This window comes from Symphalangus syndactylus, chromosome 4 (assembly GCF_028878055.3).
Source record: "Symphalangus syndactylus isolate Jambi chromosome 4, NHGRI_mSymSyn1-v2.1_pri, whole genome shotgun sequence".
NCBI classification, from domain to species: Eukaryota; Metazoa; Chordata; class Mammalia; order Primates; family Hylobatidae; genus Symphalangus; species Symphalangus syndactylus.
The window spans coordinates 24,455,620-24,479,621 of NC_072426.2; the positions used below are offsets into that span (position 1 = coordinate 24,455,620).

General features: G+C 38.8%; 2 protein-coding genes across 2 annotated transcripts in view; one reads left to right on the top strand and one right to left on the bottom strand.

Annotated features, from left to right (window-relative positions):
- ANKRD22 (ankyrin repeat domain 22) overlaps nucleotides 1-3,276 on the top strand; it is a 38,041-nt gene extending 34,765 nt beyond the window's left edge. The window contains exon 6 of the mRNA XM_055274301.1: nucleotides 155-3,276. Coding sequence (XP_055130276.1) covers nucleotides 155-232 — 78 coding nt within the window. The 3' untranslated portion in view covers nucleotides 233-3,276. The remainder of the gene's footprint in view (nucleotides 1-154) is intronic.
- On the bottom strand, nucleotides 2,585-20,368 carry LIPM (lipase family member M). The gene is made up of 9 exons (XM_055274282.1): nucleotides 20,051-20,368; nucleotides 14,693-14,810; nucleotides 9,907-10,105; nucleotides 8,568-8,677; nucleotides 7,983-8,119; nucleotides 7,697-7,843; nucleotides 6,311-6,382; nucleotides 5,302-5,373; nucleotides 2,585-2,946 (listed from the first exon to the last, which is right to left on the bottom strand). The coding sequence occupies exons 1-9, from the start codon at nucleotides 20,195-20,197 to the stop codon at nucleotides 2,677-2,679; spliced, it is 1,272 nt and encodes a 423-aa protein (XP_055130257.1). The 5' UTR covers nucleotides 20,198-20,368; the 3' UTR covers nucleotides 2,585-2,676.
- Nucleotides 20,369-24,002: the final 3,634 nt, after the last annotated feature.

Below are 24,002 nucleotides of genomic sequence, written 5' to 3' on the forward strand. Positions count from 1 at the left end.
ATTAATCATCCTCATTAAGGAGTGAAGTTATTCTATTACTATTAGGACTGACTGCTTTTAAAGCCCTTGCCAACCCAGAGAGTCAATTGGTCTAAGCTATTTATGAGATCTTGGGCACTCTATTGGAAATAACTGTATATTTTTCCCCCCTCAGCATGGTGAGAGCTCACTGGATATTGCACGGAGATTAAAATTTTCCCAGATTGAATTAATGCTAAGGAAAGCATTGTAATCCTTGTGACCACATCGATGGAGATACAGAAAAAGTTAAAGATTGGATTCTATCTTCATTTTAGACTGTTGGTCTGCGGGCCACTTAACCTGGATGCCACCATTTTATGGGGATAATGATGCTTACCATGGTTAATGTTTCGGAAGAGCTTTTTATTTATAGCATTGTTTACTCAGTGAAGTTCACCATGGCCGTAATGCTTCTAAGGGAAATACTAAAGTTGTTGTAGTCTCCACTTCAGTCAGAAACTGATGTTTCAGCTAGGCACAGTGGTACGTGCCTGTAATCCCAGCTACTTGGGAGGCTGAGGTGGGAGGATCACTTGAAATCAGGAGTTTGAGAGCAGCCAGGGCAACACAGAGAGACCCTGTCTCAAAAAAAAAAAAAAAAAAAAAAAAAGAGCCCTGGTGTTCCAAACTCAGTCTTTCCTGAAGAAGAGGATCTGAGTTATCTTCTGAAACAGCGTTCTCTCTTCCCAGTTGTATCACTCTTATAAAAAGACTGTCCAGTCTATGTCATGCCCTAGGAGATAAACTGTTCCTTCCAGCCCCCTTTGAGTACTGAGCAGAAGAATCAAATTATTAAATATGTATGTTTGTATAGAATGGTATGTGTATGTGTGGGGGCTTAGAGATTCACCTGTAAATATTCCTTTGATGAAGCAATTTCAATAAAAACATCTATCAAGTGACAGTAGTGAGTGGGTTTACACCACAGAAATTGGCAAATTGACAAATCAGAATTGTTTTTTTGTTTTGTTTTGTTTTTTTTTACTTTCTATAAAGTTTGTTTACCAGCATACCACTAGAGATTTTGGTTTAGAAATAAAAACCATCTTGGTTTGAGCAAGACTATGCAACTATGAAAATGTTTGTTTAAAACAATCTTCGTGATCTTTTTGTAAATACAAGGTAGTTACTAAGCTTGTTAGTTTTGTTTATTTTATTGATAAATGTAAAATATTATTGTAACTTATTTGGATAAAGTTCTTCAAAAGAAATAGAGCTATATAATGAGGTAGGATCTGGATTATTTGTCTAAGTGAGAGATTGTGAATATCAAAATATTTGTCTCACTTCCTCTGTGAATGAGACAGAGTAGAAATAAATTCACTTAAAAAATATGATTGAATTTTGAAAATCAAGACTGAATCTCACATAGCTGCAGACAGGGACTAATCCAGCCTCTGTGTATGTGGTAACAAGTACAGTCTAAGAATGAAAGATTTACCATCCTTGAAAGCTCTAATGAAAATCAAATCCAGCAATATATATTTAACTGTGTAAAGGGCTTTAAGAAACTTATTTTATGAAGGAAGTAATAGTGTGTAGATATAGATTCTGAAGTCTTTAAACGTGTCTTAATAAATTAAGATTCACTGGCATTGAGCTGAGCTACCAGGTGACCCTTGGGGACAAAAAACCCACACAAGTGAATTTCACACACCGGTATACCTTCAACAATATACTTTTGACACACACAAACCTTTGATTTGGTTTCAGAGATTTTGCAAAATAGTACCAATGTAATTTACAACAGTCATCTTTGAAATTGTGTACAAGTGGAATAATTTTCTGAAGAAATAAATCGTGGTTTGTGAATGAGTTGCAGAGACTGACATTAACTTTGTTAAGACTAAAGGATAAAGTATATGACAATGTGTTTCATCATGCTCATGACATTATGCAGTTTTCTTCCTAGCTTTTAATTTTTGGAGGCAGAAAATTGAGCCAGAAATTTCTAGTCATTAGGTCTCCTAGCAACAAGCTGTAAACCCTCCAACAAGCTTGGACTAGAATCTAGACACTGAAATGCACATACATGCTTTATGTAATGCAGAGTGCATTTATTGGAGAACTCATAAACATCCTATAAAATTTTCTTTCCTGAGATCCAACTATAAAACTTGGCCTTATTCTGAGAATTCTTAACATAGATTTCATCCATACTGTAACACTGATTTTGTTGTTGTTGTTGTTAAAGCAGCTCAGCTTCCTGAGGTACTGTTATGTCTCTATGGCAACAAGGTGAAAATGTCTAGCTTATTTTGTCGAAGTCAACAATAATCCAGAGACTGCAGACCTCAATATCTGTCCCAATTTGTCATTTTACTTTAGTGCTCCAAAAATATGGCTTATAGAAAAAAAATAAGGGTTTTAAAGAGATTTACCTGAATGATATAGAGAATGTCTAGATAATTTCTGGCTGTCAGGTAAAACCTACCCTTCTAGATGGTAGAATATATAATAGCATACAAAACTTCTATTTACCTAATAAGTACTTCAATTTACTGAAAAAAAAATTAAATGTAAGTGTCAGATTTAGTGCCAAGTGCAGGGAATCTGAAAAACGTATACTAGGTCTCTGCTGTCCATAATTCTGCCTTCATGGGTCCTAGCCCCATCCCTCATGAGGTTGTCCTAAGATTGTCCGTGTCAGATGCTTCACAATATGGCCTCACACCGTCCCTGGGAAAGGTTGGTCTCCTCCTGCTGCATCAGATGGATGATTTCATTGTACATACGGTGAGGAGCATCCAAACCCCAGATGAAATCCACGTGAGCCCATTCAGGAATATTCTTATGGTAGATGAGGTTGGTCACCTCAGAGAGCAGCATTTTCACGTCTTCTGGATTTGAAAGCCAGTCCTGACCTCCTGTCCACATTGCTGTAGGGACCATCATATCTCTGACTCTGTACCTTACAGGAGTTGGCTAGAGAAAAGGAATAGTTCTTAACTCTAGGTAACATTTGGACTTTCAGACTCGTAATTTATGTTTCAAATAGACATAATAAACATGCCATCTGTTGTGGTGAAGGGTACATGGGTGTTAGAGCCACACAACTCTGTTAAGAATTTCTGTTCCCACCCTTACTTTAAGGTAAAATTACTTAACATTACTGAACCTTGGTTTCTTCTTCTGTGACTAGGGATAATATCTAATAACTTGCTAGATCAAATGAGAAAACACATAAAAACACGTAATGCCTTGTACTTCTTTTTTCTATTAAATATTTTGTAAATAAATTGTTTTTAAAAATAATGCCCCTGTTCTTTTAAAAGATAATTTCACAAACATTTCATGAGACAAGAATTATATTCCACAGAGAAAAGCAAGGAATCTGCTGTGAAGGGCTCTGCATCTTCACAGTCTTTATGTGATCCCAGGCAGCCTTTGAGGCAGGCCCGGCTTGACTGCATTTGCCAGAACCATGGCCTATGGCACTCAGGTAATTTGAGCTAAAGGGAAGTAAAAGTTAAATACCTGCTCCAACCCTTATTCCTCACCCTTCCCCACCAAATATACCAATTAGTATTCCTAATTCCTGGGAACTTTCTGTATTTGTGCAGTGTTAGTAGAATTAGCCTAGCTGGCTGAGCCCTTGAGATTAATCAGCACCCAGAACTTTCCTCAGAAGTGGTAAGGCCCATTTCTTACTCAGGAAATCCACCATGGAGTCTTGGCGCCAATCCTAGATTCTCTGGTTTCTCCTTGTGGCTCCCTAAGAATTTAGAGTTATGGCCTAATTTGGATAAGGAAGGTTGAAAAATTCTATGGGGCTAGTAATATTTTTTTGTCATCTTACAGGTGAAAAGATTGAACTAAATGTCATGTCTCACTCTGAGTTTCTGTAATTCTATGATACTTTTTTGTGTGTTTGTTTACTCTTCCCTTCCACTCCCATTTTCTGGTGCCTATTCTGCATGAATCAATTTCTCTAGAGCTCAGTCCATTAAATGTTGACAAAACCACCTTAGGGCTGGGCACAATGGCTCATGCCTGTAATCCCAGCACTTTGGGAGGCCGAGGTAGGTGGGTCACTTGAGGACAGGAGTTCGAGACCAGCCTGACAAACATGGTGAAACCCCATCCCTAAGAGTACAAAAAAAAAAAAAAAAAAAAAAAAAATCAGCTAAGCATGGTGGCGTGCGTCTCTAGTCCCAGCTACTTGGGAGGCTGAGGCAAGAGAATGGCTCAAAGCTGGGAGGCAGAGGTTTCAGTGAGCCGAGACTGCACCACTGCACTCCAGCCTGGGTGACAGAGCAAGACTCTGTCTCAAAAGTAAATAAATATAATTTTAAAAAATCTTTGAACAGGAATACTTTCTCTAAAGACATATTTTGGGAAACAGTGAAGAAGGACTTCAAGAAAAGCAGCTGATACCAGAGACTGAAAGTTCGCTATTCAAGGACACGGCACAGTTTGTCCAGTTTCCTAGCATTTTACGTCTAGATAGACATATGGCAGTGGATGTTAATTTATGATGTGAGGCTCTCAAAGAAAGACTAAGCTGCGTCTAATCTGCCCCTTCCAGCTTTGTTTCTATGGTAAATATTTATTTACATTCACACACATGATTACCAAAAATCTTCAGAAGATTTTATGTTCTAAAGGGCATACCTGTACAATTCTGAATCTCCACACTTTGATATCTAATTTTAATTCATAGCATTAGCTACATATTTTCTTGGGTAATGTAATAACATTTTTAAAAAATGTAACTTGCAAATTACAGATTCATTGAAAGTATAACCAGGGAGAATGCCTATGGATTTTCTAAGTCCAAAATTTTTATTTTCAAGGTAAAGAAATTGAAGCCTGAAAAACTAAAGAAGCCTCCCTCCTATTACAGAAGTTTATAGTGCAGAGGCAAAACTTACACAGCAATCCTCACTTGCCATTTAATGTTCTTTTTACTGTGCCATGAAACAAACTTACTGCCACGATCCCATTTTTTTTTAATTCTAAAATAATCCTTCTAGTGTCCACCATAGGCTACACTCTTCTCTTGACTAAATCTACTTCATCTTGCTCCTGAGAAGGCCAGTACCTTGTTCAGGGAGACAGCCTCAGCAAAAAAGTTCTCCTACTCGGTTGTAAAAGCAGAGAGTTTTCTTGGCTAAGCTGTGAACTTAACCATTTTCAAATGGAGTCAAACATGAACCATTATTTTCTGCTTAAATTTTCATATTTTATTCCCATATCTAGAATAAACTGTCATTATAACTTCCCTGTCATACATTTCCAATGTATATATTTTCAGCAGACGGTATTTGATTTTCTTACCTGATTGCATTTTTCCAGATTTTTGGTCTCACTCCCCCAGTCAAATGCCCGGAGTTCACCAGAATTCACTGCCTAAAAGAAACAAAAATTTACAAGGAATTCCAATGTCTCAGTGGGTAAGCGTGGTGGGGTGGTGGAAATGTGCTACCCAATGTGCACTCGTGAGGGAAGCAGAGAGCAAAGGCTGAGCTGCTCTTCCATTCAATGTTGGGATAAGCATCTCAGGAAAATGGTAAGACAAGAATGAGGCCTTTTGAGAAGAAAGAAGGACTACATAAATTCTTGATCATTGCATTATCAACTCCAGGAAGTGCATCTTCATTGTAATTAATGTAAGTGGGTATCCTCCACAACTCTGTGGGCTACAATGGGGCATTGTGCCCTGGAATTGTGCAATGTGGTGATCCTGGAAGATAGCAACCAAAATTTAATTGAACTGAGAATTCTTCTCTGGTTTTGATGGTACAATTGCTCTCTCTGTCTCTCTTTCCCCGCCTTTCAACAGAGAGAACTCTCTCCTTCCCCCTGTCCCTCTGTCTTTCACACACACTACATAGACACACAGAGGTGTGTGTTTCCTGTAATTGCAGGTAAAGTTTGCAGTGTGAAGGACTCCTGTGAATATCTCTTTTGACAGACCCCACATTAGCATTTTTGTTTCTACTTGACTGTATTGTTGGAGGAGCTGAAGAGAAGATGCAGAAACATAATTCTCTCCAGCCACATCTTTGAGGTTTCTAGACACAGAGAGAAGTCTCACTTGAATCATCTAAATTCATACTTTTAACATCTAAAGAAGTCCTTAGGCTACTTCTGTCCTTTCTTCCCATTTCTTGGAAAGTTTCAGTGATCCAGATCAAATTCTCCATCAAAATAGCATTGACAATATTGCATTTCATCTTAGAATCAGTGTGAAATAATCCCTGGCCTATCTAAATGGTGTCCTTTGACTATTCTACACAAAATATAACAGGACATTTAGCAAGGACTGCAAATTCAACATTCTTACCTGGCTCCAGTGTAGAATATTTTGCACAGATGTTCCGGCAAGAGTGTGGGCAACATATACACTTGCTCGGCTCTGTAACAAACCATGAGTGTTTCTGGGGACATAGAAAAACTCACAAGATGTATATCCTGTCAAGACCAAATCTCCAGGGTGTCAGACTAAGAAACGGTAACATTATTAAATTATCAGCAATTGTCTATGAAACAAAAATATGTACATGCACATAAATACAATGTCACTAAATGTATTGCCAGACACCAGTATTTTTCATCTGAGAATAACTTCTCATCAGAGATCTGGCCTCTAATTAAAAAAAATTTTACTAGTGATATTTAGGATGAGAGCTCTAGTATTGGGCCTGTATTCAAATCCTAGCTCTGCAGTTTAATTTTTAGGTGAATTTGGGTGAGTCATTTAATCCACTAAATCTTAGTATACTAATCTGCAAAGTGGGGATATTAATAACACTCATAGGCTTGGTATAGGTAATAAATTAGCCTGGTACATAATATATGCTTATCAAATCCTTACTATAAATCAAATTATTAATCTTAAAGAAGAAGAAAAAAATCTACAGAATTATGGAAATGTTGCCCCAGCTGCTGGGAGTGCTGCTGGCAAACAGCCCTCCACTCTCAGCCTGCTTTGAGTATTGCTCCAATTGTAGGGAGGTACATTGCCCAGTGCTCTCCTGTTACTGGTGTGGCAACATTAAATGACTGATTGATATGGTGTATAAAGACCCAGCCCTCTCTTCCTAACTTGAGACAGTTCCGAAGGGTCATCCTATCTTCACAAATCCCTGCAGGATCAACTAAGTCTCCTATTGAGACTGCATCACTACTTGACTTTTTCATCTACCTAATCCTGTTTCTTTTCCTTCTCTAGGTATTATCCCTAGAGCATAACCCAAATCATTGTTCACATCAATCTCCATCTCAGAGTATGCTTCCTAGGGAACCCACCCAGTGATACCAACTGGTAGCCTAAGCCAAAATGAAGGTCCCTGATGTTCCATCAAAGAACTTAAACTACAAACCTACAGGACCCCAGTGGAGGGTAGAGGTGGATGATGCATGACAGTTCTCTCTGTTGTCTAACTCATGCTAATTGCTCTTTTTAATTTAATTCACTGTAGTAAAGCTGGTTTCAGACCTCTTCCATCTATAATCTGTGATTTAATATCTAGCAATGCCCTTATGTTAACCTTGTTTCAGTCCATACTGAAGCACTTCCCTTATTTCCTTACAGTTTGGAGAGAACTGAGTTACTGGGAATATATCATTACTCTGAGTCTTCACTGGTATTAGCACTCCCTCCAGGGGTGAGCCATATGACTCCCAGCTTTATGCTGGGATTCTGGGAATTTACTAGGCTCCCACTTACCATGTTCATATTGTTGGTGTTGAATCCACCCAGAAGTAACATGACATTACTACAAATCTGATCAAGAATCACCTGGCCACAAAGGTAAATAACAAGCTGTCTGAGAAATCTGGTCTGATACAGAAATTCTTTTTTGCCAAACAATCCCTGTAAAAATATGAAATGACATAGAGTCATTACATGACAGACAGAAAAGATGTGACTGTAATTTAAAAGTTTATGTTTTAGGAAATTGGGCTGGAAGATTTTTCTATGTACACAGGAAATTTTCTGAGGAGTCACATACCTTGATCATCATATCTGGCAGCAACAAAAATTTGGTCCCAGGGCTTTTTGCATGCTTAACAGTGGCTATGGGCGCTAAAGCAAAATACATTTTGATTTTCTGAGCCAGCTCTGGCAGGGTGGAAAACGCAATAAAGCCTACAAAAGAAGAAATATGTCAACATGAATACTGAATATTTTTAGAACTCATAAAATATGTATTTTGCTTTTAACAAGGTATTTCAATAAGTATATATGTGATTGCATCTTACCTCTCCTATAAAATGACAAGGTCCTTATGACACCAGCATATTTGCTTTCAAGTAGTAGGTGCTCAACGAGTTAAATAAATAATTGAATAAAATGATGTTGGCTTTGAGAAAACATTTATATTGAGAGATATGCTATATCTAGACACATATAGCACAGAGATATGCTATATCTAGCACATATGTCTATATGCTAGACACATTGCTGGGAGCTACATGATTCTGAAGATGACAAGACCAGGTCTGAAGGAAGCACAAGGTGACAGATTTCAGGGACAGCTAGTGTCGTATGCTCACATTTCTTCCGAGTATACAAACCTGCTTTTCTTTGAACCTACCCATGGTGGTGCCCTGTGAATAGCCGACATAATAGATCTTTTCCTGGCCCGTTTTCTGCAAAATAAAGTTTATCACTGCAGGAAGGTCAAACCTAGCCATCTCATCATAACTACAAGGGGAAAAGACAAAGTTATATGAAAAATTATAATCAGAAACAAACAAAACACCCCCCCCACACACACTGGGTTTACAAACAAGCCCTTGAGTTATCAACTCTGACAGCTTGTTACTGTGTCCCTCACAACACTCAGAATGGATTTCTTTCAAACCTATGATGCATGGGTGTCTCTGGAGTCACAGGCTGTCAGCAAACTGCTGTTTTCTCTAGATGTTATCACATAGCAATAATAATCTTCAGTGAATATTTACTGAGCACATAACCCAACTCTTAGTGGAAGTGTCCTGTTCTACTGTTAAGCAGAACAGCACAGGGCTCTGCAGATTCATTTACAGGAATAGTTGTAAAGATGCTGAAGTGGCCCTTCTCTGATAGGTATAAAAAGTGAGTTGAACATCAATAGGTGATTTAAATAAAAGCATTACAAATCTTTTGTAAGAATATGACAGGTGTGTAAGTCAAATTGACGGTCCTAAGGTGATATAGTTAGGCCTTGTGTTCCCATTCAAATCTCATCTTGAATCGTAATCCCTATAATCCCCGCAATCCCCAGGTGTCAAGGGAGGGACCAGGTGGAGGTAGTTGAATCATGGGAGTGGTTTCCCCTGTGCTGTTCTCGTGATAGTGAGTTCTCATAAGATCTGATGGTTTTATAAAGGGTTCTTCCCGCTTTTGCTCAGCACTTCTTGCTGCAGCCTTGTGAAAAGGGTGCCTTGCTTCCCCTTCGCCTTCTGCCATGATTGTAAGTTTCCTGAGGCCTCCCCAACCACACTGAACTGTGAGTAAATTAAAACTACTTTATAAATTACCTAGTCTCGGGCAGTAATTTACAGCAGTGTGAAAATGGACTAACACTAGGCTTAATAGTTTCCCTTTTTTTTTTAATGCTGCCTGGTCTCTTCTCCTTCTGGAGTACTGTTATACTATTACCCTCCCTACGAGGAAATTGATCTACACTTCTCTCATTCCAATCTCAGTCACCTGACACCAACCACCATTCTCACCCTATCAAGCTAGACCCGTCTTCTACATGGGGAACTCAGCAATCCTCACTACTTCAACCAAGGAATCACTAGTTAATTAAGAAAACTGGGGGATATCATGTTAGGATAATGATGACTCAACCAAAATAAATCAACCATATACTAGAAGCTGTAGTTTTTTACCCATTTTTTTGAAAGTCAGACATGTCTACCTCTATTCTCAAGATTTTCATATACCTGAAAGCCCAGAACTCATCTTGGTCTATGGAGAGGGTCTTGTGTTTTCGAGACCAGGCGTTTCCCCTGCTGTTCCCCATCCACACATCAAAACCAGCATCTGCCAGAATGAAGCCCAGGCTATTGTTGGGCAGGTTGGAAATCCAGTTGCTAGCACCTCCAACTAGGCCATGCTGCAGTAACACCACAGGCCTGGAACCTGCAAAAAGAGAAAATTTCAACTGTATGAAATGTTCTCTCCCTTTCTTGTTGTCCAGTAATGAATAAGAGCTTTCAGATCAAACAAACCTGTGTTCAGATCTTGATTCAGCTGCTTGCTAGCTTAGTTATCTTGGCCAATTACTTGATCTTTGGTGTGTGTCTTGATTTCCTCACCAGTAAAATAAGATTTTTGTTATGCTTTCATAAAATAGGGCACAAGAAACAGATGGCATGTTGCCCGGCAGAAAAAGAATCTATAAAGTTTAACTTCCATTCTTAGTTTTGTGTAATTATTATCAGACTTGTCTGGGCTCTTCAGAAATATTGAAAGTGCCCCAGTAGATGGCATAGTATGATTATTAAGGTATATGTATACCACATATATATAATGGTTTAGTGATTAGGAGACCTTCATGTCAAAAGGACCCACAAGCCAGCTTGAAGGAGCTCCCACTGCTCAAATACAGAAATATTGAGCATCAAAATAATTATAGTAAATAATTATATCCCATTGAATAAATTAAGAATGCTCAAGTCCATATAGAGACCAATAAATAAATGAACAAATAAATAATTGGAAGGAAAAGCTCTTACTTACAGAATGCCAATTAGTAAATACAAAACATTGATTTACAGTATACCAGCTAACAAATTCAGAAAGATTGAAATTATCAGTGAATGTTAAAATTAGTGAGTAAAAGTTTAAAGACAGAATATTACATATCCTGAAAGTATCTTCCCATAACTTATTTGTTAACTACAAAAGGAAAAATACTAACTTTAGAAAAACCTGGCAGATACCACCTTAACAAAGTCATTAAAGTTATTATCAGTATTGGAACAAGCCAACATTATTTACTTCATAATATGATGAACCAAGAAAGATATAACTTCACTTACATATAACTTGAATCACACCATGAAGAAATATCAGATAAAGCAGATTAAATCCCTATCCAAAACTCCTCAAAAATGCAAAAATCAAAAAGACAAAACCTTAGGAATTGTTTGTTTTTGAAGGAGACAGACTTGATGGCCAAATGTATAGTAAATGATCCTGGATTAGATTATGGACCAGAGGAGGGAAAAGAGCTGTAAAGGACTTTGGGACAATTGACAAAATTTGAATATAGACTACAAATTAAATACTAATGTCAATATTTGTTTTCTAACTTTGATAAAGGTATTACAGTTATAGAAGAGAATACTCTTGTTCTTAGAAAATACTCACTGAAGTACTTGCGGGCAAATAGGCATGGTGTATGTCTCAAATTTACCATCAAAGGATTTGGAAAATGTATTAAGATACACATAAGAGATGGGGGAGAGATAATGATAAAATACATGGGATAAAAGTGTACACAGTTGGTAAATCAGGGCAAAGGGCATAAGGAAGTCCCTTGTACTATTCCCAGAACTTTTCCATAAATTGGAAATTACATCAAAATAAAGAATTGTAAGAATATCAGTAGAGAATAGAGAAGGATGAAGGGTTTTAAGAATTCTAATGTGTTCAATAAATTAAGGCATATATATTATTTTGACATTAGCAAATTTGGCTGAAAGATTAATAAAGTGCTGCCCTATTAGGAGTAAAAAATACGTCATGCCCTCAACAGGACTTGTGAGAATTAAATCAAATCATGAATGCAATATCCACACCACATATGGCTTAGAAGAAGTCTGTAGTAAAAAACAGCTTTATTGCTTTCATTATTATTGTTATAATTCTCTAAAGCAAGTGACTTTCTGAGCTTCCATGTTCTCATTAGCAAATGAGGACAACTGCCCACCTCACAGGGTTTTGGCAGGGGAGGGTTAAATGTGGTACTGTGCATTAAGCACTCAGCATGCTGCCTGACCTCAGATCAGGTGGGTAGCTCTTGTTGTTATTGCTATAAAGGGGCACCAAACACACATGCAGTCTCCCAGTAGGACAAAAGCCCTTCTACACCAAACTCATCCAGCATCTTGACAGTCTTCATGAATTCCATCTGCCTCATTTTATCTCTCAAGGGAGAGAATGCGTAGGTCACTGTGGACTATGAGTGAAGGGCCAGGAGAAAGGAACTCAGTGTTATTTTAGATTTTACTTGATGTCTGGTCATTTAGTTCATCCTCTTAGCTCTTAGGGAGGTGACCTCAGCTGTGTTAACACAGGACAATCAAACCAAGGTGATCAATGCTCCCCTTCAGAGTCTTTAGGGCATTTCCCATGGTTGAGGTCACCTTGGTTCTACTTAGTCATATAGTTTGTTTTTGTGATTCCCCTAACAAGAGGACTGGCTCATTTATATCATTTCAAACATCCCCTAGGTCTTCTATTTACCTTACAGCCAGCAGGTGAGTGTGTAAGGGCTACACTTACACAGCTGTCTTTTCTGAGGATGGCCCAGCCTATTTTCTCTCTTGATATTGAAGCCAACTAAGATTCTTTGATAAAGATAAAAAGGCCGCTACCACAAGCTATAAGCTTTTCAGTAAACATTTTTCAGTTGTTTTCAATATGAATTTCATTGGCTCTCTTGGTTGGTGAAAAAAAAAATTTTTTTTTTTTTTTTTTTTTTTTGATACGGGAGATTGCCTCTGAAGAGGCACATGCCAACGATATTGGCCACTAGAGGGAAGTATTCTGCACTGACTGGACCAAGGAGGCGGATTCCTTGAGCCTCAAACACCTGGGCAATGTGTGAACAGTCTGAATTAACAGGATGTAAGAAAACAAATTCCATCCATGAATAGGGGCTGCAGGTGACCCCCACGCTTAGTAATTGCTAAGTCACTTGACTGCTTGGAAGAACTGTGCTTTGCCCACTCCCCTGGGATTCATGGGGCTGTGTCCCCAGGCTATTCATTTATTTATACAAAATCTATAATTCATCCCACAAATATTTATTAGCACCAGAATGTGCTCAGCACTCATTTAGTTACTGGTTCTAGCCTTGAGCAAAACAAATGACATCTCTGCTCTCATTGAGTTTATACTCTGGAGGGAGACAGACAATAGACAAACATGCAAATATCTATTATATCAGGTGATGGTAAGTGCTATATGGAAAAGTAAGCAGGGTAAGGGGCTAGAATTCAATAGGTAGCAAAGAGCTGCAATTTTGAGTAGGGTGGCCAGGGAAGAACTCTGATAAAGTCGGCTGAAAGAAGGGCCAAGGTAAGCTGCATAGACATGTGATGAAACAGTGGTCCAGAGGGAGAAATTCAAGTTCAAAGACACTGAGGTAGGTGCATGCTAGACATGTATAAGGTACAGCTGTGCAGCTAATGAGAAAAAAAAGGTGGTTTTCAAAAAGCTACACAAGTACAAATTAGAGTAAAACAGAACCCCAAAGTTTCTTTACACCAAAGCCCAATAGCATTTGTCCAGCATTTTCTGGTCCTAGTTAAGAACACGGGCTATAATGGCAGAGAGACAGATTTGATTGGAGTGCAGGCTTTACAACTCACTAGCAAGCACTAGCACAGACTTTTTGGGCAAGTTGCTTAACATATATGAGTAACAGTTTCTTAGGGTAATTGTGAAAATGAGACTAATACAAATAAAGCACTTATCAGTGTATCGGGCATATCAAAATAACACAAGAAATTATATTACCTGTACACATGAAAGACAATATAGTTGCTACTGTAAACTTACTGCTAGAGTATTAAAAAGAATCCAGCCAAATTGAAATGAAAAATAGGCATATTTTAGTAATGAAAACAAGTATTTTAAAAATAATAGCTGAAAATCCCACATACAAAAGGGTGGAATTGTATGAACTATGGAAACATGTATCAAACATTTAAAATGTACATATAGGCCAGGCGTGGTGGCTCATGCTTGTAATCCCAGCACTTTGGGAGGCCAAGGCGGGTGGATCACCTGAGGTCGGGAGTTTGAGACTAGCCTGACCAACATGGAGAAACCCTGTCTCTACCAAAAATACAAAAATTGGCCAGGTGTGGTGGCGCATGCCTATAATCCCAGCTACTCGGGAGGCTGAAGCAGGAGAATTGTTTGAACCCAGGAGGCAGAGGTTGCAGTGAGCCAAGATCCTACCACTGCACTCCAGCCTGGGCAACAAGTGCAAAACTCCACCTCAAAAATAAAATAAAATAAAATGTATGTATAGAATTTTATTTTTCAAAAGCCCTTAGTAACAAGCTAGGCAACATCTTAAATATTTTAAGTGCTCTTTAGATGAGGAATGCAGACTATACAGGAGTGGGCACCAGGTGCCATAAAGAAGCTTGAATTATTTATAAGCAGAGGTTGGTATGGTCTGTTCAAGGAATTGTCAGTAAATATTTTAGAATGTCTACATAGGAGGAGTTTTGGGGAATGGGTTAAGTGCTAAAATAAGTCAAGAAATTAACTTTTCTTGAAGGTGTGCTTTGAAAAGCAAACGCTATATGTTTAATTGAGATAATTGGTGGCAGTGGGGAGGGACAGGGTGGTAGTGATGGAGATTATGGGGGAACTGACACCATCCTTTGACCTGAACAATGGACCTCAGTCTGCACTAAGAACCCAGGAAGTCATGACTGCAGAGAAGACTGGTGTGTTGTGGTGACATGGGGTGACCCATACCTGTCTTCTTAGGTTGCACTAGGCCTCGAGGAATCCTGTTAACAGAAAGGATATACCCATCTTCAGTTGTGACTTCATATTCCTCACAGGGATAGCCTTGATGTTGGATGATTTCGCTCTGTGGAAAAAGCACAATTTCTTTTGAGTTCAGTTCTCTGTGGCTATATTCTCAATGATCCAAAAGTAAGAGTAGATTCCTTGATGCTGTAAGACACAGTCAAAGTCCTTGCTTTTCCCTAGCTAATCATGTTACCTTAGAAAACTCTGCTAACCCTCTCTAGTCCTTACTTTGTCTTAATATGGAAACTGGAATAGAATTATGGTTCTTAAAGTATGGGCCCTGGGACAAAGGCATCAGCATCACTTGGACTAATCTGTTAGATATGTAAATTCCAACCAAACCTACTGAATCAGGAACTCAGAGGATTGGGCCCAGCAGTTTGTGTCTCAAGCTCTTTAGGGAATTTTGTTGTACCCTAATGTTTGAGAACGACTGGACCAGAACATTGATTCCAAAACCTCGTTGTGCATCAGAATCTTCTGGACACTGAAACATACAGAGTCTTGAGCCCACTTCAGGTTACAGATAAGATGGTTCTAAAGCAGCCAGTGGGGCATCTGGTCTAGGACAACTTATGAACATTCCTGGGCCATGCATTTCCTAAGATTCTTTCCAGTTCTAAAACCACAGACTCAAGAGCATTGATTCCTAACATTTTCAGGTTAAAGTTTCCTCTGTGAATTTGAGGAGAACTATAAAAATGGATATACAATGGATACAAAAACAAGGTTTTACATTCAATTTTAGGAGTTTCAGATATCTTGTTGCCTACATACGAACCCCTGGTCAAGAATCCTTATTCTATACAGTAGTTACATGTAGACATTCTTTGGAAAATTGGCAGCTGCAAGTATCTTCTAAGCATCCTCACTATTCTTGCCCATTGTTATCACTCAGAGAAGGAGAGAACCATTTGCATCAGAGGCTGCTTTAAAAAAGAGCAAGAGAGAAGGCCAAACATCACATGCCCAGGTAGAATATAGGGCAAAACCAAATCATATTCGTTAGGAGAAAGCTCCTGGGTCCCACGGTTTGAGTTTTAACCCTGATTCTAACACTAATACATAAACTAGCTGTATAATCTTGATAAATTTAGTTAAACTGTTCCTATGCTTCAGTTCACTCATCTGTAAATTAGGAATTCTAATGGTTCATACTCCATGAGACTGTTGCAATAAATGCAAAAAGATAATGCAAACATAACACTAACTGTAATTCTCAGCACATACTAAGAACTCAATAAGCATTAACTACCACTATAAAACTCAATTAACCAAATACTATGGAATGCAGTGTATATGTGTGCATGTATGTGTGTGAGACACCATTGTATACTTAACCTTAAAAAATGTATAGGCTGGGCACAGTGGCTCACACCTGTAATCCCAGCACTTTGGGAGGCCGAGATGGGTGGATCACAAGGTCAGGAGATAGAGACCATCCTGGCCAACATGGTGAAACACCATCTCTACTAAAATAATAATAAAAAAGATTAGCCAGGCATGGTGGTGCATACCTATAGTCCTAGCTACTCGGGAGGCTGAGGAAGAGGAATTGCTTGAATCTGGGAGGTGGAGGTTACAGTGAGCCGAGATCGCGCCACTGTATTCCAACCTGGTGACAGAGCGAGACTCCTCAAAGAAAAAAAAATTTACAGAAGTGTCTCAAATTTTAGCATGCATCAGAATTACTTAGAGGGTTTGTTAAAACACAAATTTCAGGACCACACTCACAGTCTGATACAGCAGGTCTGTGTTGAACCCAAAAAATTGACATACAAGTTCCCAGGCAAAGCAGATGCTGATGATCTGACAACTATCCTTCAGGAACCACTGTTATCAACTATTTGGGGAGATAAATATAATATAAAAACATGAGAATGGAGGACATCTGACAAGTAGTTATTCTAGAGGATATGTGTAATATGTCAGATGAGGGATGAAGGATGAGAGTGAAGGAAGGAGCAAAGGAATTCTGAGCAGAAGAAGCAAAATGAGCAGGGCTGGACAGGCAAGGTCTTATGGAGGAATAATTTGAACTGGGCCTTGAGGATTGAATAGAAGTTGCTCAAAAGAGCCAAGGAGGTAGGGATAGGGACATGGACATCTGAGAAGAAAAAGAACTAAAAATGCTGCAAACATTGTCTACAGGTGGCAAGATGGTCAACATGCTATACTTGGCAGGAAAATTTATGCAGGCAATAAAGGACTGGTCCCATCCACTGGAAGTGCTGTCAACAGGTAACCCTTGGCTGTCATCTTCTGTAGGAATGGCCTCAGCTGTAGAAAGCCACTTCCTCCAAGTTCACGTCCCTTCCTGCCACAACCAGTGACTGACCTGTTTGCAGTCTAAAGGCCTGGTCAACTCAGCCCAACGTAGGACATCTCTGAAGAGCAGTTTTAGCTCCATAGCTCCTCATGGAGTTGAGTGAGGCTGTTTTGAAGTCTGTATCACAATTTGACTTATCTCTTTCCTTACTCCTGATTCTCTACTTCCTTTCCACAGGTGATGATGATGATTCTCCTCAATAAACATTATTCTGCCTCAGAGTCTGTCCCCCAGAAAATCCAACCTGGGGCAAATATTTATTTAAAAAAATGGAACATAATGCAGCAAGGTGAAATGATGTTGTAGAAGGGTGTTTAAAACATTGGGAAGTTCTTCATGATATACATTGTTAAGCAGAAAAAAAAGTTGGAAAATAGTAAATCGTGCATGACATTTCTTTTTAGAAAACAAAGCCTCACAGATTTAGAATGAAGATAAAGGCATGACAAAGCAGTTCTGGGTGCAGAGTACATTGGTGACAATTGCCTTCTTTTGTATTTTTTAAATTTTCTATAATGAGCATATATTGCTTTTGTAATAGTATAAAAAAGTCAATGTTTAAAAGACCATCCAGATATAGGCTGCTTTCAGCTCCTTGAATCTGGCATGTTCTTAGCTGTTCCAGCTGTCCTATGTGCTGACCTTTTTGCTACCACCCTCAAGCAACTGCCATTTATCTTTCAGATTTCAGACTTTGAAACCCTTCTTCAGCAAAGTTTCCTGGATTAGTTCACCCTATTTTATGTTTTCTTCTTTTATTTCATTGCTTTTATAATGATTAATTGATGATCTGTCCTTCCTGCTGGACTATAAGCTCCATACAGTCAGGGCTTTTAATATTCTTAGATCTGTCTAACCTTAGTGCATAGCACAATATCATGGACCTAGTAGGTGCTCAGTAAACACTTGCTTAAAAAATACATGCATAAGGCCAGTTATTTATCAAAGTATAAGATAGACTATAATCCATATGCATGAATATACAGAGTCAAATCGACGCAGGACAGGTAAGCTCCAAAATTGGGGCTTACCCTGGAAAGGTTCTTGGCTTTGCCCAGGAAAGAATTCAAGGGCGAGCCAGTAATATTAGACAGTAATCTTTTACTGAATGGTACTGCTCCTTGAAAAGCAGGGCTAATTCATAGGCAGTGCTCCCAGAGTCAGCAGTGTATGGGCTATTGGCAGCTGTATTTATGCCTACTTATAACTATTAATTTCATGCAAATTAAGGGGCAGGTTATTCAGAAATCTCCAGAAATGGGACAGTAACTTCTGGGCCATTGCCATGGAAAGGGGTACTAACTTGTGGGTCATTGCTATGACATTTGCAAACTGTCATGGTGCTGGTAGGAGTGTCTTATGCTAGTGAGCAGCCGGGGCAACTAGAGGATGCCTTCCAGGCCACTGCTGGTTCTTGCTGTTTTTTTTTTTCACCACCTGCTGGTTTGTGCTTGTTTATTCACTGTATCCTGTTGGGACCAGAAAGTAAGTCCTGCCCTTCTCCTACCTCAGAACTGGTTCAAACTTGCAACTACTTTTATTCTATTTTGTTGAATTTACACCAATCATATGAATTTTCTATTTTACTTTGTTTTTTCCAGGCAAAGCTGCTTAAAGGCAGAGCCCAATTCAATGGGCTTTAGTCTACAGACTCCTGAAGCCCCAATAGTGTGTAGGTGCTGGGTACACCCAGTGGGTGGGGCCCAGGAAGATCATCTCTGTCTGCCACTACAGAGATTCCCCTCACCTCCAAACCAGAGGAATTCAAGTGGGACAGTCTCAGGGCCAGAAGGATGACTCCTGAGGACTGACACCAATGTGCTAATTACCTAGACAAACCACCTAATCATTGGAATGGTCGAAAGAAACCTGATATTCAGGACCGTGCAGATACAGAATATTTCTATTTCCTCTCAGTTTTTGAACCCATATAAGGAAGCTTCTGTAGAAAGGGTCTTAAATCGGTATAAATATATGTTAAAGTTCCATTTTCTGAGAGTTTGTTAGATAAATCTCTGGAACATGGACATCGTACACGATCGTCTTACTCATCTGGTGGTAGCCTCTCCTCTTTCTCACCTGGGAGGGTTTATTGCATAGTATTTGTAATTATAGACTTTGTGTTTAGGCAGTCCTGAATTTAAATAGTAGCTATGCTGTTACATTGGTGTGGCCTTGTTCAACTTGTTTAACCTCTTTAATCTCAGGATCTGGATTTGAAACACGCGAATGATCCTATCTACTGCACAGGGCAATGAAATTGAAATAGAATAGTATCTCTGCTTGTGTCACAATCCCTGCTATGGGATAAGTGTTATCATAGGGTGACCATTACTAAAACCCAGCTTAGAATTTGAAAAGCTACCAAAAAAAAAAAAAAAAAAAAAAAAAAACTCCTGGGAAAACTAAAGAGATGTATTGTCATTTATGCATTTTACTTGTAGGAGGTTCTGTGTAGCACTAACTCAGGGTTCTTTTATTGCTATTCAGCAAAGTACCAGTCCAGAAACAGGATTAAAAAGAGTAGATTAGAATGGTATAAGATGCTACTAGAAGTGTGTGCCCTGACAGCAAGAAGCAAAGGCTGACACCTTTACAATATCGAAAAAAAGAATAAAAGAATAAAAGGTACAGACAAAATGGAAATAATCGAGGGACTGGGGTGAACTTAAAAGGCCTTAATTATTTCTCCACTCATAGGATGAACCAAAGTATTCAAAGAAAAGTTAAATTGTGTTTGAAGCTCAAAGAGATTAAGTCATTTGCCCAAGTTTACTAAATTTGTGTGAGGAGACCCCAGGTCTACTGACATCCAGTTTAGCATTCTTTCCAATATGATTTGCTAGTTCATCACTATGCTCTTCTAGTATGAATCACCACCATGTATAAATATAACACATAATGTAAATAATACACAGATACAAACGTTAACATGTTAAGTACCTCATTTCCCAGAAATCCCAACTTACAATATTCATGAATGCTTCTGGGTCCACAGCTTTAGTTGGCATATGTACTGAATTCACATTTCTCTGGAACATATACGCCACCAGAATCAGAAGCCACATTTCCATTCTGTGTGAGACAATCCACTGTCTTGACAAGGTTTCCAACATGGTCCAACATCTGCATTTATTTTTTCCTGCCAATGTAACAACTAATTCTAAAGTAAGAAGAATCTGTAGGTTTAAAAACTCTTTCACATATTTTCCTGCTGCAATTCCTTCTTCCAATTCTGAAGCAAATTAGGCAAGCTTAGTTGGTAGGGAAGGGAGAACACAAAGTAGGCTGGAAACATTGCCTTGGATGTCCCAATACTATCTGACTCCTCCCATTCCTCCCTCACACAACTTGTAATCCCTGTTCCTTCAACTGCCAGGTGTGTAGAACTTTCTTTGATGTGACCTGGAATTTTGTGCATTTGGTACAGCCTATTAAAACCCCTGTACTTTATCACCAGGTAATAAGAAGTATAGGGAACCTCTTTCCTTTCACTCCTAGATTTTATCTTTCTCTGATAGATAGCAAAAGATGGAGTCTACAGAAAGCACTGAAAGTTTCTATAGTCATATTCTGGGTCTTCAATGATCACTGTTTTTTGGTTAAAGATAAGTGTTGTGATAAGTACTTTCATTTAAAATATCTAAAATTTTATGGACATTTTCTATTTTTAGGGATGGGTGAGAACATTGATTAGAAGAAAATGAATGTTCCATGTTTAGCCCATTTCTTCTAGTTCAATTAAATAGATATACACAAAATTTTTATTTTAAGTTGTAATCACTAGTTAATCACTGGGATATGATTAGATGGATTATCTAGTAAATAAATCATCAGCTATTGTGTATTTTATTTTTTATATATTATATTTTAAGTTCTAGGGTACATGGGCACAATGTGCAGGTTTGTTACATATGTATACATGTGCCATGTTGGTGTGCTGCACCCATTAACTTGTCATTTACATTAGGTATATCTCCTAATGCTATCCCTCCCCACTTCTCCCACCCCACGACAGGCCCCGGTGTGTGATATTCCCCTTCCTGTGTCCAAGTGTTCTCATTGTTCAATTCCCACCTATGAGTGAGAACATGCAGTGTTTGGCTTTTTGTCCTTGCAATAGTTTGCTGAGAATGATGGTTTCCAGCTTCATCCATGTCCCTACAAAGGACATGAACTCATCCTTTTTTATGGCTGCATAGTATTCCATGGTGTATATGTGCCACATTTTCTTAATCCAGTCTATCATTGTTGGACACTTGAGTTGGTTCCAAGTCTTTGCTATTGTGACCAGTGCCGCAATAAACATACGTTTGCGTGTGTCTTTATAGCAGCATGATTTATAGTCCTTTGGGTATATACCCAGTAATGGGATGGCTGGGTCAAATGGTATTTCTAGTTCTAGATCCCTGAGGAATCGCCACACTGTCTTCCACAATGGTTGAACTAGTGTACAGTCCCACCAACAGTGTACAAGTGTTCCTATTTCTCCACATCCTCTCCAGCCCCTGTTGTTTCCTGACTTTTTAATGATTGCCATTCTAACTGGTGTGAGATGATATCTCATTGTGGTTTTGATTTGCATTTCTCTGATGGCCAGTGACGATGAGCATTTTTTCATGTGTCTGTTGGCTGCATAAGAATCTTCTTTTGAGAAGTGTCTGTTCATATCCTTCGCCCACTTTTTGATGGGGTTGTTTAAGGGATAATATCCAGAATCTACAAAGCTATTGTTTAAAATAATGGGTTGCAGCCTAGTTATTTTCATGAACTAAATGTCCCAGTTCAACTGACTGTGAGGCAAATGTGAACAATTCCTTATCATACTAATGATTGAGCAGGTCAGGAGGGTTGATTTATTTGTCGTTTCAAGTAAAGAATGTGTTAAAAGTTAAAAAAAAATTACTTAAAGTGAAATATTTCTCTATTACATCAATTCTTCAGGGCTGAGCTCACAGCGGCCACACCAATATGCAGACTTTTGGAATGTGGTGGGTGAAGGAACCAGATGCTGAAACCAGAAAGATGAGTCTATCAGAACATATCTTCCCAAATGACTCAGCCTCCTCCAGTTTGGGCTGGTTGCATGGGTGTGAAGAGGTAAGTCTGCATCCTTATCTGGACAAGTGTGAATGTCACTAACACAGTTAATCTGATGCCAGCTAGAGGAGCCATTTGACCTAATTAGAAGAGCAGACAAAACACTTATCCAACACTCTGCCCAGCCCTGTGTCTTCAGCACCCCATGAGTTCTCCCTCAAGGTAGGCAAGATGAGATTTCAGAAAAGAATGTGGGCTCCCGTCACTGACATTTTAGGATTTGTAAATGTTATGTAGCCAGAAAAAAAGATCTCATTCAGCTTTCATTTTCAGAAATGTGAAGACACATTAAATGACTTGCCCCACATTGCCTAGCTAGATTGTGGCAAGGCCAGAACTGAGATTCAGATATTTTAATTCGCTGTTTAGCGTTATGACTACATGGGAAAATATATAACACTTCGATGTCCTCCATCAAAGATGAAGCCTAACCTACCATCAGGAAGCAATTACATCAATCTCTGTGAACTGTCTTTTTAAAAAGTTATCTTCTGGATTTAAAATTCAGAATAATTCCCAATGATGTCATTATGAGTTTGGCAGATACCATCTACTCAATCTATTATTACTTTGTTGTAATATGTTCACGTAAGATCAACTCCCGCATTAGATTAATATGCTTGTGAATACTGTAGAGACTTTTTTAGGAGAGAGTTTATGGCAATAAACTGATTGGTTCAATCCCCCACCCATTCCTTTTTATTTTATTCCTTTTATTTTTTAGCTTTCTGCAGCTGTGGCCTTGGGTACTGAGTATATTGCAGAGGAAATGTAATTAAGTTTGGCTCTCAAATTCCTGGGGAACTTTATAAGGTCATAACTGTCATTTTGGAAGCAGGCAAAGTCACATCCCAAGTCAGCTCACAAAGTGACATTTTGAGCAAATATTAAATAAGTGCAGTTCTTCTCCACTGCAGAATTTTACAACACCCTTACCACCTCAGCAATCCCCAGCCCAAGGAGAGCATCAGAAACATGATAAAAGAGACGGGAGGGGGCCGGGCGTGGTGGCTCACACCTGTAATCCCAGCACTTTGGGAGGCTGAGGCAGGTGGATCATGAGGTCAGGAGTTTAAGACCAGCCTGGCCAACATGGTGAAACCCCATCTCTACTAAAAATACAAAAATTAGCTGGGAGTGGTGGAGGTCACCTGTAATCCCAGCTATTTGGGAGGCTGAGGCAGGAGAATCGCTTGAAACTGGAAGGCAGAGGTTGCAATGAGCTGAGATCGCGCCACTGCACTCCAGCCTGGGCAACAAGAGTGAAACTCCATGTCAGAAAAAAAAAAAAAAAGAGAGAGAGACGGGAGTCCACGTGTGCCAGAGTGTCTGCCCACTTCAAGGTGCTGATCTTGAGAGATTTCTCTTTAGAGGCTTCTATGCAGGAACTCTGTGACCTTAGAAAATTGATTTTTGTCATCTGAGTACATAAAGAAGTAGGATCTGAAGTATCTGGATTTCTTAAAATGAAGAAAAGTGATCTCCCTTAATGTACACTATCTATAAATTAAATATTAAAATACAGAAAAGCAACAGGTCAAGTAGAATAAACATTAAGAAAAGGCTTTCTAATAAAAAAGTGAATGCAAATCAACCTGTGGCCCTACACATTCATATACCATGTGTAAAAACTGTAAAAACCAAAACAGCTAAAAACCAACCAAACCAATAAAACGGTACAAAATAAAAGCAATAACACAAGAATAAGGAAAAAAAAAAGGCTTGAAACTGTAAAAACAAAAACATTCCCTAACCCGAAGGAAAGAGGTGGGAGTAAAGAATACGTGTCAAAATCAGCCTCAGAAACTTCCACCTTTTTAT